A 15,592-nucleotide genomic window follows, 5' to 3' on the forward strand; every position below is an offset into this window, starting at 1 on the left:
AAGAAGCACTATTCAATACCTGAAAGAATTGCTGCCTTTGCATCTCCTTCCAGGATAGTACTGGGGTGCTTTTAGTTTAACTATTTACATCTCCTACCATTGCCTGTTTCAGATAAAATCTGAATCTGTAAAATCTGAACTTGTGAATCTCCCAAAAGACACTTAAACACATCTTCACCAAAAAGTAGGCAATGGAAAAACTGATAGTGTGCCAAAATTAAGCAATGTTTCCTATTCTAAGTGGGCAAATTCTGCCTTATAAGCAGAATTTGAAGAGGAAGGAGGAATCCTGAACTATACAATGCAAGCTGAAACTGGACAAAATGTAACTTCCCACTGGATGTTGACTGGTAAGTGAAGAGAGGAAGCAATACTGAACTTCCAGCAACCTTACTGACAGTCAATTAATGAAAAGCTGGATGTGGAAAAACCCAAAGATGAAAATTCCCTGAACGAGAATGTGAATGCTACCACTGCCTTTGGCTTGCACAGTAGCCAAAATTGGGGAAGAAACTGATCAAATACAGACAAACCCCCAAAAGTAGGTGCAACAGTGATACTTAGCATGAACTTCAGCATAACTGGGGAATGGGTAGATTAATCCCAGTCTTCTGACTCTCCAAAGCAACCACAGGATAATCATGAACAGACAAAATATTTGGATGATCACAAATATGAAAAATGAGAAATGTGGTGCAGCCACTTCAATATTCTCCAAGAATATTACAGGATGAAAAGGCAAAATGACAGTATTTGGACAAGATCACTGCATTTTTGTTATGTCTGAAATTCACAAAATATCAGATACAAATAATGTGTGTGGGATGTGACACAAAATTTTGAACATTTGTTCTTGGGTCTGTTAGCTGTTTGTGTACCATTACATAACCAGTGACCCACACGTGTGGCATGCTAAGTATTTTATTTTTCAGCGTAGTAATTCTAAGGCTCCATCAAAAGAAAGGGGTTTTATAGAAAACACTTGTTAGATAGGGAAGAGAATCACTGATAAAATACCCCAGTAACAATTCTTCAAAGCCCAAACTCGCCTCATTCCTCCACCTACGCCGTGGATGTTTTGTTACTGCACACAGAGAAGGACAAACAAAGCTCTCCCCTCCTGTAAGACCTGGGATGTTGTAATTCTCCTTTCTACAGCAGCAATGTTCTGATGCACAGAGTGCAATAGCGATGGAGCAGCAGGGGGAGCACATCCACTCATCCCAAATCCTGGCTGAATTCTTCTAGAAAATGTTCCAATATGAAGTTGAATCCCTTTGTACACAGCATTTTTTCCAAACAAATTCTCAGTTCCTAACTCTGCTGCTGCTGCTACAACTCAAGCACAGTGGCAAACCCTGTAACTTAAGCTATGCGGACTCGTCCACGTTTTCTCCAAGTTGGAATCTTCATTTTGCAGAGGAGAGACCTCCAGGGTGACACTGCAAACTCTGTGTCCTCACACCGAGAGCCTTTTCCTACCATTCCCTTGTACATTCCCTACAAAGACACCACAAACACCACGTCTCTCATTACAGCTTTTATTTGGGTATTTTTAAGTTAAGTTGCTCAAGTCCATTTTCCATCAATACAGACACTAAAAACTGAGATCAACATTTAAGGCAACATTAGCATCCATGCCAAGCTCAATCTGCAAACCAGGTCCTCTAAGCAGCACAGCACCCAGAACTGCCACGGGTCCCCACTCTGTCACACGTTCCCTTTCCCTTTGGACTCTGCTGTCCCACACCACTCAGGAATTCCTTTTACATGCACAGTCTCAAGTCAGACCTTGCCATTTTCTTTTTTTTTATAGTTTCTTGTTTAAGAACTAGATCATTTTTGCATAAGGTGATATGAGTGAGATACGTCTCAGGGTGAAATTATGCAGTTGACTCATGTTGGTGATACCATACAGAATCTTTTTCTTTAAAAAATATATTTAACATCAGTATTCAATGACTTCAATATGAACATTATGTGTATTTAGCCTTTTGGTGAAGGCTACACATTGAGACTTGCTAGAATGGTAATTTTGCTTTAAATTCTGATTTCTTTAGCGTTACTGTTGACAAGTGTTTGAGTTAGGGATGCCCAAGTGCAACTTTTAGGTCAGAATATTTACAAGTATACAAAAGACCATGTAGCTTTGAATACACCCACTATTCTTAATACAGAGTAAATAAGGATTTGTCTTGTGCCCTTGTGGAATATTTCAACAGGTGGGTCTTGCTTTTTTTTCTCTTTTACAGTATAAGGAAAGATTTTACTTTTCCTTAAGGAGTGTATTTATTACAAGATGGTTAGGATACATATATCACATAACATACAAGTGTTAAAATTGACCAGTTACAAAATAAGCAGTGGTATGTATATCTTCATATAACCTAAGAACAGGATCAGTATTTTACAAAGTACATATAAAAGTACTTCATATACAAAGAAAAATACAAATGTGCAAACACCATTGTCACAGGTGGAAATTTATCAATTGAAAAATGCTAGAAAAATCCTTCATATTTTTGTTTTGAAATTGCAATTGCATTAAAAACAGCTGCATTTCCTATTGTGTGTGGTGAGAAATTTATGTTCCTTTCTGACAAAATACATTAGTTATAAAAAAACCCACAAAGTTTAATAACTGAAAAATCTTGTAAGTATAGTCAGTTTGGTTAGGCTGACATTAAATTACAAGCAGAACGTCTGGAAAAATGAGAAAATAGTGAATCATATTTACAGACCTTTTGTAATATTAGTGCGCTATTTAACATATTAACATTTCAAAGTAAAAACAATGGCTTAATTACCTACATATTCTACTCAAGTCCTCATTGTTTGTAGACTGTAAAATTTCAACTAATTTGGGGCTATTAAAAATGTTTCGCCACGATTTTAAGCAGAACAAACACAAGTTCATCAAAAGTAAAAATCTATAAACAGTCTTCCAATTAATGTGCAAAAAAATGTTTAAAAAGTATCAAATCACGACACCTCAAACTTCATTATGTACATATCTAATATCTGTAAATGCTGTTAACTAGCTAGTTTTGTTTTGTTCTGCTACAAATAACTTACCTCTGTCCTGCAAAATGTCTGCATTGTAAAGATTTCAGTGCAAGTGCTTGCTTCATTGTTTAGTGCATTATCATGTTCGTTATTTTTTATTTTACTGTGAGCAGAACAGCATATAAATTAACACATACAACTCACACACAAGAGATCCTTCATCTACTGAATTCCTAGTTTGTTGTTTTCCATTGCTCCAGGGTAGTGTCAGCCAGTTTTCTTTCGTTTATCCCATGGGAATTGCAAACAGAATTGAAAATAAAAGTGCTATCTATGGTCTTCAGGTAATCCCTAGATTCTGAAATTCCATAACAACATTGCAGAAGCACTCAGCAGAGCACAAGACAGAGAATGACCCGCACACTGAGAAGACACTTGAAAGTCTGGCATTTCACTTTTTTGGTCTTTAAAAATATCGACTGTCTATAAACATTGGCAACCTGGTGTGTCTGTCACTGGACTCACAGCTTCATTTATTTATCTGTTTTTAGGAATTGTAGACATGTTCCCTCTTATTCATGACTAGCTTGGAAATAAGAACATTCTGCTTAAAATCTAAATAAAGTGAAAATACACTTCTGGTTGAAGGGAAAATTTCTAAACTTTCCTTTGGACATATTTCCTAACAGAATAGCTCTGAAATCAGAAAACTCGGATCAGATGCTAGTGCAAATACAGCCCACTTTTCTAGCTAGGAATTGTACTGAAGAAAGATGAAATTCAGGATAAATGGATTATTATTTTTTCAAGTCCTCCCAGCAGAAAAAAAAATAGCAGTTACAGTGGTTATAATTATTAAACAGAAAAGAACTTATTATGAACTTTAATGGCTGAAATGTAAGGAAGGCTGGTTGTGTGTCAGTAACATTCCAGAACTCAGTTTCTTCCAGGATGAGGTGCTTTAAATGGGACTTTATCATGGAACATTTTTCTCCTTTCTATGCATCTGAAATGCAGCTCTGGATCCTGTCCATCCATTGCTGAGCACTCTGTGCATCTTGGGCACAAAAATTATACACACGTTTATTTGTCTTCAGCTGCAAGGAAAAACAAGGACACAAAGAGGTCATCACATGGAAAAGAAAATCTGCAGACTTCAAACTGCAATACTCAATTGGGTCTGAATGTAACATTTTTGAACTGTTGCTGTTGAGAGTGATGCCAGGTACATAACATTTTTTTGTCTTGAGATGGCACAACAGCTCTTTCCTAGCTCACACCTTCCAGCAGGACTGGAACCAGGAGCTTAAACACACGACAGGAAGGAACTTTCACATAAAGATCAAATAAAGACCAGATATACTTACATCAAAAAAGGCCTTTTCACTGGCATGTTTTGGAGCTCCAATGGTTGGAGAAGCAGGAATCACAGTTTCCACTTCTGCAAGGTCTATGTGTCCCTTGCAGCTCGTATCCTCACCAGAGTCGTAGTATCGCAGCTGGAACGCGAGAGAAAAGAAAACCCAGATGTGCTTTTAGATGGACCTTTCAGATCAATTCCCTTCTCCTGGATACAGCCTGGGGGCATTGACTGCTAAGGGTGGGAGGCACAAAGATGACTAGGAGCTGAGGAGGTGGGGGAAGAGTATTTTGTCCCCAGAGCTCCAGAGCAGAGAAGCAAATAGTCATGGATTGCTCTGGGCAGAGGGCATGGGAGGCAGGAAAGCAGAACCATTTCTTCACTGGTCATTACATAAAACCAACACAAAAGCTTTACTTCACTGAGGCATTGATAGAACAATTATCCTCTCTATTTCAAGAATTCAAAGTGATCAGCAGAAATTTAAGTGTAATTTTAGGTAATTATAAATCACACAGAAAGCTCACATTTTCCTATAGTGCACATAGAGGTTGAACAAAGTCTGTGCCTTTTTTTTTTGTCCTTGCAAAGATACTTTGATATGGATATTAATCACTCTGTAAAGTGAGTTCCAACATGCAAACAAGTTCCAAAAAAGTCCCCACAACAAAACTCCAACGAATTCCCATAAGCCAATGCAAAATAGCAACAGAAACTTTCACAGCAAAAGTCAAACAACAGAATTCCAGCTAGGATTGACCTGTATTACTCCTACATCTATCATACTCAGAAGGCTATTTGATTATACAAAAAATGTAAAAGTTTATTTTTCTCCTGCAAAATGAACCTTTTCTCCTATATAGAAGATATATAGGATATATTAGGAAGAATAATTATAAACAGCACATTTGTTGGTATTTACCACACTGATCTCAAAGTACTCAGTTAGCATTTCAAGAGATGCCTGTCTTTATCTATATTACATATTTTAAAGTGTGTGGACTACAATAAATTAAATTTTTTTAAACAAAAGCATACATGAGTCTGAGAAGTTATAACCCCCACTTTGTGGAATATTTGGCTCACAATATTTTACTGCCTGATGACCCAACATTATTTGAAGTAACAAGACCATAAATTTCTACTGCAGAATTCTGGCATATATTGTAAATTGGATAAAAAGTTTAGACCAACAGATGTCTATTTTTGGTCCTCCATTTTGTACAATGATTAGGTAGACACTTAGGAATAATTTTGCTACTAACTACATGATTCTGACTAATCTAAAATACTCCTATACATTTTTAAAATACAATCATATATTTTAATAAAATATTCCTATATGTTTCTTTCAAAAAAAAAAAAGGCAAAATACTAAAACTCCTCCATCCACACAAAATTCTGTATGAGCTACAAGATACACAAGACAAACATTGATAGATCATGAATGATGTAGCACACATCACATCTGAAAATCATCATTACTAATATTCTTTGTAAGACCAATCTGTACAAACCCAGACAATAAAAAAAGAGCAACATAATAATAAAAGAAATCCATTATCTAAAAGAATTTTACCTGGTGTTTTGTCACATCCAGCACAAACCAGCGAGGTTTCCAACCCTTTAGCAAAGCTCCTCTTTTGTACAGCGTACCTTCAAAAGATCTGAGAGGGACAGAAAACACAGTGGCATTGATCCCATAACATGGATACTGCTGAGAAATAAAAGCCCCAAAATGATACATATTAAACACTTATTACATACATATCAAACACTTATTTTCCTGCAGGAAAACCAGCAAGATTTAAACCAATATTTTAGCTGTTGGTAACTGTGATATGCAGATAAAACACCCTTTTAGTACTTTGGGTGCATTAAATGTACAACTACAATTTGCTTGTGCATCCAATGAAAGGGAAGGGTGAAAGATGCTGGTAGGAGATAGAGGCACACCCATTGAGACAAATAAAAGTAATCAAATCCAAAAAGAAGGAATAAGGTAGCCACAGAATATTCTGTGCACATGAAAGTTTAATTGCTTCCTAAGGCAGAGACTTTTACCAATGTAATAAAATATGACTAACTACTGTCTGATTATTCAGTGATATTCTATGTGATTATTATTGCTAACTACTGTCTGATTATTCAGTTTACCTATTTTCATCAGTCTTTGATGTGAAATGATTGTACAGCGTGGTTGCTCTTCTGTCTACTCCATTGGAGGGAGAGATGCTTGAGCTCTGCTCCTCACCCAGCCCACTGTCAGGTATTTCCAACAAAGACCTCTTCTGATAGGAATGCAGATTGGGTGACATCATCCCTGAGGAGCCAGAAGGATGTCTCCGGAGCTGAAAAGAAGGGAAATAAAAGAAAAAAGGTAATGCAATGTGTCTCTAATTGTGAGAGGGTCTCAGTGCTGTACTCATAATAAATACATGGTACAACATGTAAGGTGGGAACTATTGTCAGGCCAAAAAAAATCTTACTATTACAAGTCAGTGCTGCCTCAGAGAAGAAGCCACAGGGATGGCAATGCCCTTGCATTTCTTAGGCAGAAGGGTTCACAAGGTGGGAGAAATCAGTATTTCAGAAAAGTGACATATTCATATATTCCAGTGACATGATACTGAACAGTGTTTGCCTTGCTCTCTCAGAAGTATCTAAAACTGAACAGACATTTGGGTACAATCCATTTCCCTGATTTCAAAGGGAAGGAAGGGGGGAAATGAAAAACTACGGCTTCCAATATCTACTTTATAGATCCACATCATTTTAGTAGAATCTCAATAGCCTGGAACAAGAGGGACCCTGTATTTGGGCCTATTCTAAATGACAACACTCTACAGATACAGTCTTGAACTGGTAACTCAGTGTGCAGAATTCAGAGGTCAAGCTCCCAAAAACAGCATCTAGCATTATTCCTGGTGCACACAGAGACCAAAGAGGCAGCCTTTGATTTAGAAAGTATCTATACTGTTAGCTCCTCTTGTTACCACAGTCAGGAACTGGAAACACAAACATGAATATTTCTTATCTCTACTTAAAAATTATAAATCCATTCAGCCATGGAAATATCTTTACTCATCTCTGAGAATCTGTGATATCCTTTTGGCTACTTTCAGAAATTGAGCTTTTTTAGCACTTCAAGAATCTTTCAAATGTATAAAATCATACATTTCTGCATTAGTCAAATGCTCATTTTATCTGTATGCCTTAAACTACTTTGGAAAATCAACTAGATAAACAGCACAAGTAAAAATACATTTTTCAACATGAAGAAATCAAAAGCCAATATCATGGGTTAGAACAACATATTCAGTTTTTCAAAAGCAGCATTTCACTCCAAGAAATACAGTCAGTGCCTCAGGTAGCCTATATAGCAGGAATGGAATTATTCCATTGGACAAGCTCTTTTGTACTTACATTGTCTTGTCTGCTGTCATCCTTGAGATTCATTTTGACCCTTTCCCACAAAAGCTGCCACCTCTCTGGGCTCTGATTTAATTTACTTTCCAACCTCTCGATTTCCTGAAACGAGTAACAAGGGTTTCCTTAAGAATAAACATTTCTAACTGATCACTCCCTGGCAATCATTTTTATACAGCCATTCTCTAGTCAGTGTTTTCACCCAGTGAAGTTCCAACCCCTCTGTCACACGAGCTATAAACTGAGAGCCATCAGAATCAGGACTCAAAGGCACCCCAGGACAGCACCAGCCACATTTTGTTCCTCCTGCATGTCCCAGGTTGGAGGAGCCACCAGGCTTTCAATTCTCCCCCATTTCCCCTTAACACACAAAATTCAACATCCACAACAGAAATTTCTGCCATAACAGAAACACAACACTGATAAGGACAGGCTGTATTTTATGAAAATATTTACAAAGAGCAAATTCTGTGCTGCGACACCAACACTGGACACTGCCAATATTAACATTTACCCTGGTTTATAAAATGTGATACAAAGCTGTAATAAAAGAAGGAAATGAAACAGAAAGATTTATTCAATCTGGATGCCAAACTGTAACAACATGTTCTTGTTGTGGAACTTGGGAATATGACCTATGTTGATAACCTCCAGTTAGGGTTATTTCCTGTTAATAAGACAGTGCAAAGTTAAGTAAGAAGAGGCAATTTTATGAGTTTATGTTTACTTGTGGACGTTCATTGATACATTTGTCAAGACTTTGAAGTGTGGTCCATATTCCTTGCAATGCTTCTTTTCTTCATTTTTACTTTCAACAGCTATATTGAATCTTCTTATTAATTAATAAAATTAAAACCTCTATTTTGCAAATTCAATTAAGAATTGATGGGATAAAAAACTGCCACGGGACATAGGCTTCTCATGCTATATAGAAGCTAACTAAGCACCTAAGACATTTATTTTAGAAGTAGAGAAAGTCTCTACTTACTTCTACCATACTTAATAATTAAAGTAGGTTTCATAATATTGTCTAATTCCTATTGACCTTTTGATTGCATTTTTTTCAGGAAATTGCTATTAATTGAAAGACAGAAAATTATTATACTTTTAAAGTAAGAAAACATTTTGATAAGGAAATGAACTTCTGAACTAAATTTTGAACTCTTAGGTGAAAATAAAAAGCCAGCATTTGACAATGTAACAGGAACAAAATATTTCTACAAACTTTTCCTTGCTGAAGATAAATTAGGAAACTCCAAAGAGAAACTAAATATAAGAAATGTAGCTTAACAGCAAGAATCAAACAAGAAGCTTTAAATACTGAAGGTAGCTGAAAGTCACATATGCTTCTCCTTCTGCTAAGAAATAAAACCAGAATACTTTTGTTTGGAGTATCTTCAGGTAGACAAAAAAATAAGGAATGATGAACACAAGCCAGACTAAAGGCTTCTCTAGATGACTTGTTTGTCTTTGAAAGTGCTGAATGGAAAACTCTTCTGGGGGCATAAAAGTGAATCAATTTACCAGACACTTTTTAAAATAAAATCCTTTCCAAATTTCTGCAAAAGGATACGAAGTCTTTATTGCCCTAAGTTAGGCAGTTTAATCTGATCATTCTCTTTCTGCCCTAGTCTTGACTTCTGAGTACAAGTCCTTCTCTGCAGAATCTGGAAGTAACTGAAACTTGTTACTTAGCAACTGGGTCACATTCCTTCTTTTTTGGCTCCATGGTGAGTAGTGCTTCCAGAACTTAAAATGAAAAACTTTCACGAAAAACTTTCAACAATCTCCTGTATATAACTTGAAAAGTTAGGACTAAATTCTCCTTTAATAGACCCCATGTAAAAAAACATACATGGCAATAAATCACTAAGATTTACTCTTGCCTCTCCAGTTTTAAATTTTATGGAAAGCAGCAGATTTTTTTTTCCTTTCCATGTGTGGAATGGATTCTGAGTAGATGCATTTCCTTGAAAGAAAAAAAAAATCTTTAAATTGATCTCTCTGGTTGATCTGCTGTTGTCCAGGCTTACAGGAGCAGAAATATATACACATACATAAAGAAAGGATAAAGAAAGATATATAAAGAATATCCGTTTCCTACAATTAAAAACCAGCAATTAGCATTACTGTGCCTTCCAGAAGATCTGCTAAATAACCTGCTTTGGAATATGTGAATGGTAGAGACACGAGTTAGATCTGCAGCAGCTCCAGAACTCTGGAGGCTGATCTCCTCTTTTGCACCCACAATATGTCTGTGAATGCACACAGGTTCATTTCTCACAATTCTTACAAATACCAGGATCTGATCCACTCTTAAAAGAAGAGCATCACATTCTACCCTGAAAATTCTGAATTAAGGCACTCAATAACTTCTCTGTTTCAGCTTTACATCTTGAAGTGCACTATCTAGTTTTCAATTGAAAAATATCTTTAGAACAAACAAATTTGGGCTTATCATTATAAACTAAGCAAGACTCAATCTTCCCCAGTAATTTACGATGCTAAATATGGTCTCAATTGAAACATTTTTTGGATACCAACACATTCTCAGTGGATTTATGATTAAAGGAGGTCTTTCTCCTATATCAGCAATAGCCCTAAATTAACAACTTGTTTTAAAAGAACGTTCACTTTGCTTTTTAAACTTAGAAGAATATTTTTGTAACCTTTATACAACCTCTCCAAAGTCTTCCAAATGTTCTTTCCATTGCTATCTTTTATTACTATAATCTAATTCACAAATAACATTCAAACTCTATAAAAGCTGACCCACATTTCTTTAGCCTATAATGTGGCTAATTTCCCTGTTACATGGCACTTTCTCACAGTTGTGGACATGGACAGTCTGGCACCTACCCCCGGAAGAAATGCAAGAGAACATTGTTGTGTTCCTGATGTGCTCCTGGCCTCTGGTTACCTGATACAAACCTCCCTGTGCTTTGCTGAACAATCCCCACAACGTTCCCTGCTGAGAGGCTGCTCTTCCCTTGCCTCTGGCAAGTTGGAAGCTCTGAGAAGTTCTGACTCTCTTATTTTGAGTCAAGGTGGGGGGTTTTACATGAGATTCTCTCTATTTATTTTTTTTAACTGAGCATCGTTCCTGCGTTCGATCAATCAGGATTGAAAGGAGCAGCCCAAAGGAATTTGAGGAATGTGCCAGAATAAAGCCAGAATAAAGCTAACTCTCTATCAAAATCTTCAAGGACTCACATCCATTCAGAAGCTTTCTGCTTTTAGACTTGCTAAAAATCATCTTTGAATCAGGAGAACTGAGGGCCTAGAGCATATCCTGATTTTCCAAGCATTGCAAAGGTGGGCTCCATAATCCCAGACTGAATTTAAGGTAAAGTTTGCAAAGAGTTTTCAAAATAAAACATTGCACACAGGGATATGTATCTGGACATGCAAGTGGCTCAAAACAATGGAAGTGAAGAGTGCCCTTGTCATTTTCCTGCACTATCAATTATGATGATAACCAAATGTTAGGCTGTTAATTAATTGTAATCAACAAGCATCTTCATCTTTAAGAGAAGACATGTTAAATCACTCTAAATAACTACTACTAACAATGATGATAATGGGATCATTTTTCCTCTTCTAATGAGGACAGAAACTAAGCAGCCTAAGTGAGCCCAAACAAGAAAAAGTCAAATTCAAGCATCTATTTCAAGTACCAAAATATTTTGAAGAAATCTAAATTTATCAGTTTGCTTTTAGTAAACATGAATAAACTAAAAGCAATCACAGCAAGCTTTTTTGTGAAATGTGGGCCAAGATGTTCAGTTTATGTTTGTGTATCTGCTTCCCAGTTGTTACAATCAACAAGTGTCAGATTCTATTTTCTGATCTGTCCAAGAAACTGGGTTGTTATTTTACCATACACCTACTTCAAAATGAGGAGAAAGAAGTCAAGAAAGCAAGATTCACCATTTACTCAAACGAAAATAGCTGCTCCTGCATTTGCTATGAAAGGTAACCTACAATTTTATTTATTCTTTAAAACAGACAATGAAGAAATGAATCCATGAGTAGTTGTTGACTACAACTAAAGCATGCTCCCAGGGAAGTGTGCATCCAGAACAACATCAGCTTTGCAGGAAGTCTGATTGATTCCCAGAATCTCCAGATCAGTCTTATTAAAACCTGTTTTGACATCTATCATGATCCTTTATGAACAGTACACCTGTAAAGCAATAACTTCAGTAAAAAGTAAATATGAATTTCATGAGCATAAGAGAAGTCACTGTTCTGTGCAATCCAAGTACTCACATTTAAAAGGCTGGTGATGGCATCAGGCTGTATTTTTTTTACATCATCATAACATGGCCACACTATTTTCCTCTTAGTCTGAGAGGCTGAACCATCTGCTTGGTCATTTTCTTCTGAAACACTGCATTTTGCAGGTACCATGGTCCAATCATAGGAGGGACCTGTAGCCAAAATCTCTTCTACGTAATAATCCCACTTTTTGAGGCTGGACATATTTACATTTGGCTTCAGTGCCTATTTGAAACAAAGTATCATGACATGTAGGAAGCCTTTGAATTTAAGATTTACAAAACAATACCTGCATTTACCAGATTATTCTAAATTGAGTTCTACAATGTTGAGTGTACTGTGAATTTTCTAGAATTATTCAAGACACAGCCCAGTCTAGGGCACAGACATTGTCATATAAGACAGAGATACAGATAATGTGAAATGTATCCCATTAGGACTCTAAACTCAGTTCCCCTTTAAAGACAATTTTAATAATAATTCATATAATTTAATTAAATCAAACAGGGAACCTAATTTAGCTTACCAGGATGCATGAATACCTGTTCCAGAATTTGGCCCTTTAAATTACATTTCCATGCCTTTTAGATACTGCTCCAGTCAATCAGGTAAGGTTAATTTTGTCCACCAAATACATAACTCAGAACAATTAAGATACCAAAAAGTACTCAAGGAATCTCTCAGAATAACAAACCACCTGTATTTTAGCAAAAATCATACCTCAACTTCAGCAGGGGCATAGAGGTAATTGAAGAAAACAGGGCTCCTTTTGTGCATCTTTTCAATACATTCCCAAATACAAATTCCTTTCTTGGCATGTTTATCTCCTTTATCTTCAAACAATGTCCCTGGGGAAAAGAAGAGCAGCAAAAAGATGGCTTTGGGATAATGCTCAACAAGTGCTAAAGCACAGACTAAAGGAATTTCACAGATTGAAGGTATAGCAAACTCTACTATCAAATGCCACTGCAAGAGGAAACAAATAAAGAAGATAAATAATAGATATTAACATTGTTTTGGAATAAAATGGTTGCTCAAGTCTAATCTGCTGCACAGCTACAACAGTGTTTAAGAAAGCATTACAATTGATCATGGGCCATGAGAAACAGCCCTCAAAGCAGAAAAGTTTGGAGCATGTTTGAGTGGACAAGTCCCAAGAACAGCCTCAGCTGGGCTGCACATGACAGATGGAGTAAAACAGAAAATATAAAAGGAGAAACACTGAAGATAATGCAGGAGGGAGAAGTGGGAGGAAATAGATGGAAAGGCTTTTCTTTCTTGAAACTTTGTGCACTCTCTGATGGACTCACAGAGCCTTTGTTTCTGTTAAAAGAAGGTATTTAGTAGGGAAAATGGAACTACCTGGAAAATTGCTAAAAACTAAGCAATTTATGCCAATTAGGCATGGCACTAATTGCTTGTACTTTCTCTTAGGGCCCTCAGAGGCATGGCTCAGGAATCACTGATGCAGGAAATGCTACATATTCTTCACCTCCATTTTCCTTTCTACACCTGAAATGTAATTTCATGACATGGAAATTCCTTATGTGGTCACCACACAGCTACTGGACCATCTTAACCCAGGCAAATTTTTTTGTAGACCAAATATTGAGGAGAAAAATATCAACAACCACACAAGCAGTATGCAAGACACAAAGATCACACATACCATGTTCTAGTCTCTCATAATCTGAATCCAGAAGAAATGTTTTAAATCGATTTGATATGTGATGAAAAGCCAGAAACTTCAGATAATATTGATTGAACTCAAACTCTGTCGGGTATTGGTTATGAATCTAAAAAATAAAATTAAGAAAAAAAAAAAAAGGAAAAAAGTGGATATTGAGGATAATACAAATAGATATGTAAGAAATAATAAAGTGAAATGACAGCAAAACAATTCCCCCATGAATGCTGAAAACAAATTGCAAGTGTCACAAAAATCTTTCTAACATTTTGTTCTAGAATATTTTTTTGGCTAAATAAATGAATGTATATTCTATGCTGCAAGAACATTTCAGAGCAGATAGAGTGTATAAGCAGTATCATACTCTGAACAATCCCCATGATTTTTCCAGGAAATCCAACTGGATAGAAATCTTCTATGATAATTCTTGAGACACCACATAACTTCACAGATAAAGATGCTACTCCTGGATGTGGCTGGAATTCAACCTTTAACTGAAAGATTTCACATTGGATTTCTGTCTATTGCTGAGAACCCCACAAAGCAGACAAGTACAGAGACAATGCTGCAAATGAGAATCCACCTACCACTCCTGAAACAGCCAATTCCTCAAGTACTAACTAGTCTACACATATTTCTTCCTTTTCAAAATATGACCAAAAATATTAGAGTATGAAAAAAACCCACAATGAGGAGGTGTCTTGTCATTATTCTTTTAAAACAGTAAAAACCATGTCATTCCTTAAATTGTTACCCTCATTAGGCTGAGGATCTGTCTGATTCAGTGAATGACTCCAACATGAGTCAGTCAGTTTATTTAAGAAAACTATACAAGATTATCAGAGTACAGCACTGTGAAATTGCTGGTTCTTCACAGCAGCTCCTCTTTAACATTATCATAAAGAGCCTGATGTAGGATCTTAAGCACAAAGTTTAATATTCATGGCAAAAAATTTAGCATTAGTTACTGATATTTATACTTGATATCCATACAAAATGAAAGATTCTAAAAATCTTGATGAGATAGTGCTTGGAGAAATTTTGTGTGTTAATTTAAAATTTACTCTTCAAATAAACTTATGACTCATGTCCATTATTTTCAGAATAAACGCAGCAATTAACTGAAAATTCCTAATTGCAGTGGAAATAAGTACAGCTTGCAATTGAAAAAGAAACTGCTGACTGAATTTCACATTTGAAGTAAGTCCCACTGTTCTTTGTCTAGCTCCACATCAAACCTGTAATGTACCTTTAATTCTGCAATCTACCCCTGCCTTGTCTTCTGCATTCCCACCACTCCTTTTTCTGTTCCATATTTTCTCTCTAATCTCTTATCAGTTTCTCTCTCAACCTGTCAGTTACTCCATGAGGTTTTTTCAGTAATTATGGGAATTGTTACTAAGATTACTTGAAGCTCCATACATTTATATTTCCACACAGACCAGCTAAATAAAGGGGGAAATAAGTGTTTAGCAAGGAGAAGTTTTCTACTGAACATACAACAGTGACAGGAAAATCCCTTGAAAGGACCTACAAACACCCACACAGCATTTCAGTCAGAGAATTTGCTGTTATTGTATCTCAATATTATCTTGGGGCTGGGCATTTTAAATGCTCAGATACTTTAAGACATGTCAGTTCAATATACCTACTCTTACGTAATCCCCATTTTTCCTCTGATACAAATACTACATTCCTGCACTGATTTGTAAGAATAAAAGATGTAAGAATAAGCAATTTTTTTTCCATAATAAATTCGGGACTTCAATTTTATCAACAAATTAAATATTTAGCTCTATTTATAAAAAAGAGGGTTTTTTTCCATATCT

The 15,592-nt window shown here is 36.2% G+C and overlaps 1 protein-coding gene across 6 annotated transcripts in view; it reads right to left on the bottom strand.

The window, feature by feature from the left end:
- Positions 1–1,529: 1,529 nt before the first annotated feature.
- Positions 1,530–15,592, bottom strand: part of SBF2 (SET binding factor 2) — a 229,334-nt gene continuing 215,271 nt past the window's right edge. For all 6 annotated transcript variants that reach the window (XM_058026340.1, XM_058026338.1, XM_058026343.1 and 3 more), the window contains 8 exons: positions 13,746–13,872; positions 12,797–12,924; positions 12,068–12,301; positions 7,793–7,897; positions 6,524–6,717; positions 5,946–6,033; positions 4,374–4,505; positions 1,530–4,103 (listed from right to left, as the gene is read on the bottom strand). In XM_058026340.1, coding sequence (XP_057882323.1) covers positions 4,005–4,103; positions 4,374–4,505; positions 5,946–6,033; positions 6,524–6,717; positions 7,793–7,897; positions 12,068–12,301; positions 12,797–12,924; positions 13,746–13,872 — 1,107 coding nt within the window. In that variant the 3' untranslated portion in view covers positions 1,530–4,004. The remainder of the gene's footprint in view (positions 4,104–4,373; positions 4,506–5,945; positions 6,034–6,523; positions 6,718–7,792; positions 7,898–12,067; positions 12,302–12,796; positions 12,925–13,745; positions 13,873–15,592) is intronic.

Source organism: Melospiza georgiana, chromosome 6 (assembly GCF_028018845.1).
Source record: "Melospiza georgiana isolate bMelGeo1 chromosome 6, bMelGeo1.pri, whole genome shotgun sequence".
Classification (NCBI taxonomy): domain Eukaryota; kingdom Metazoa; phylum Chordata; class Aves; order Passeriformes; family Passerellidae; genus Melospiza; species Melospiza georgiana.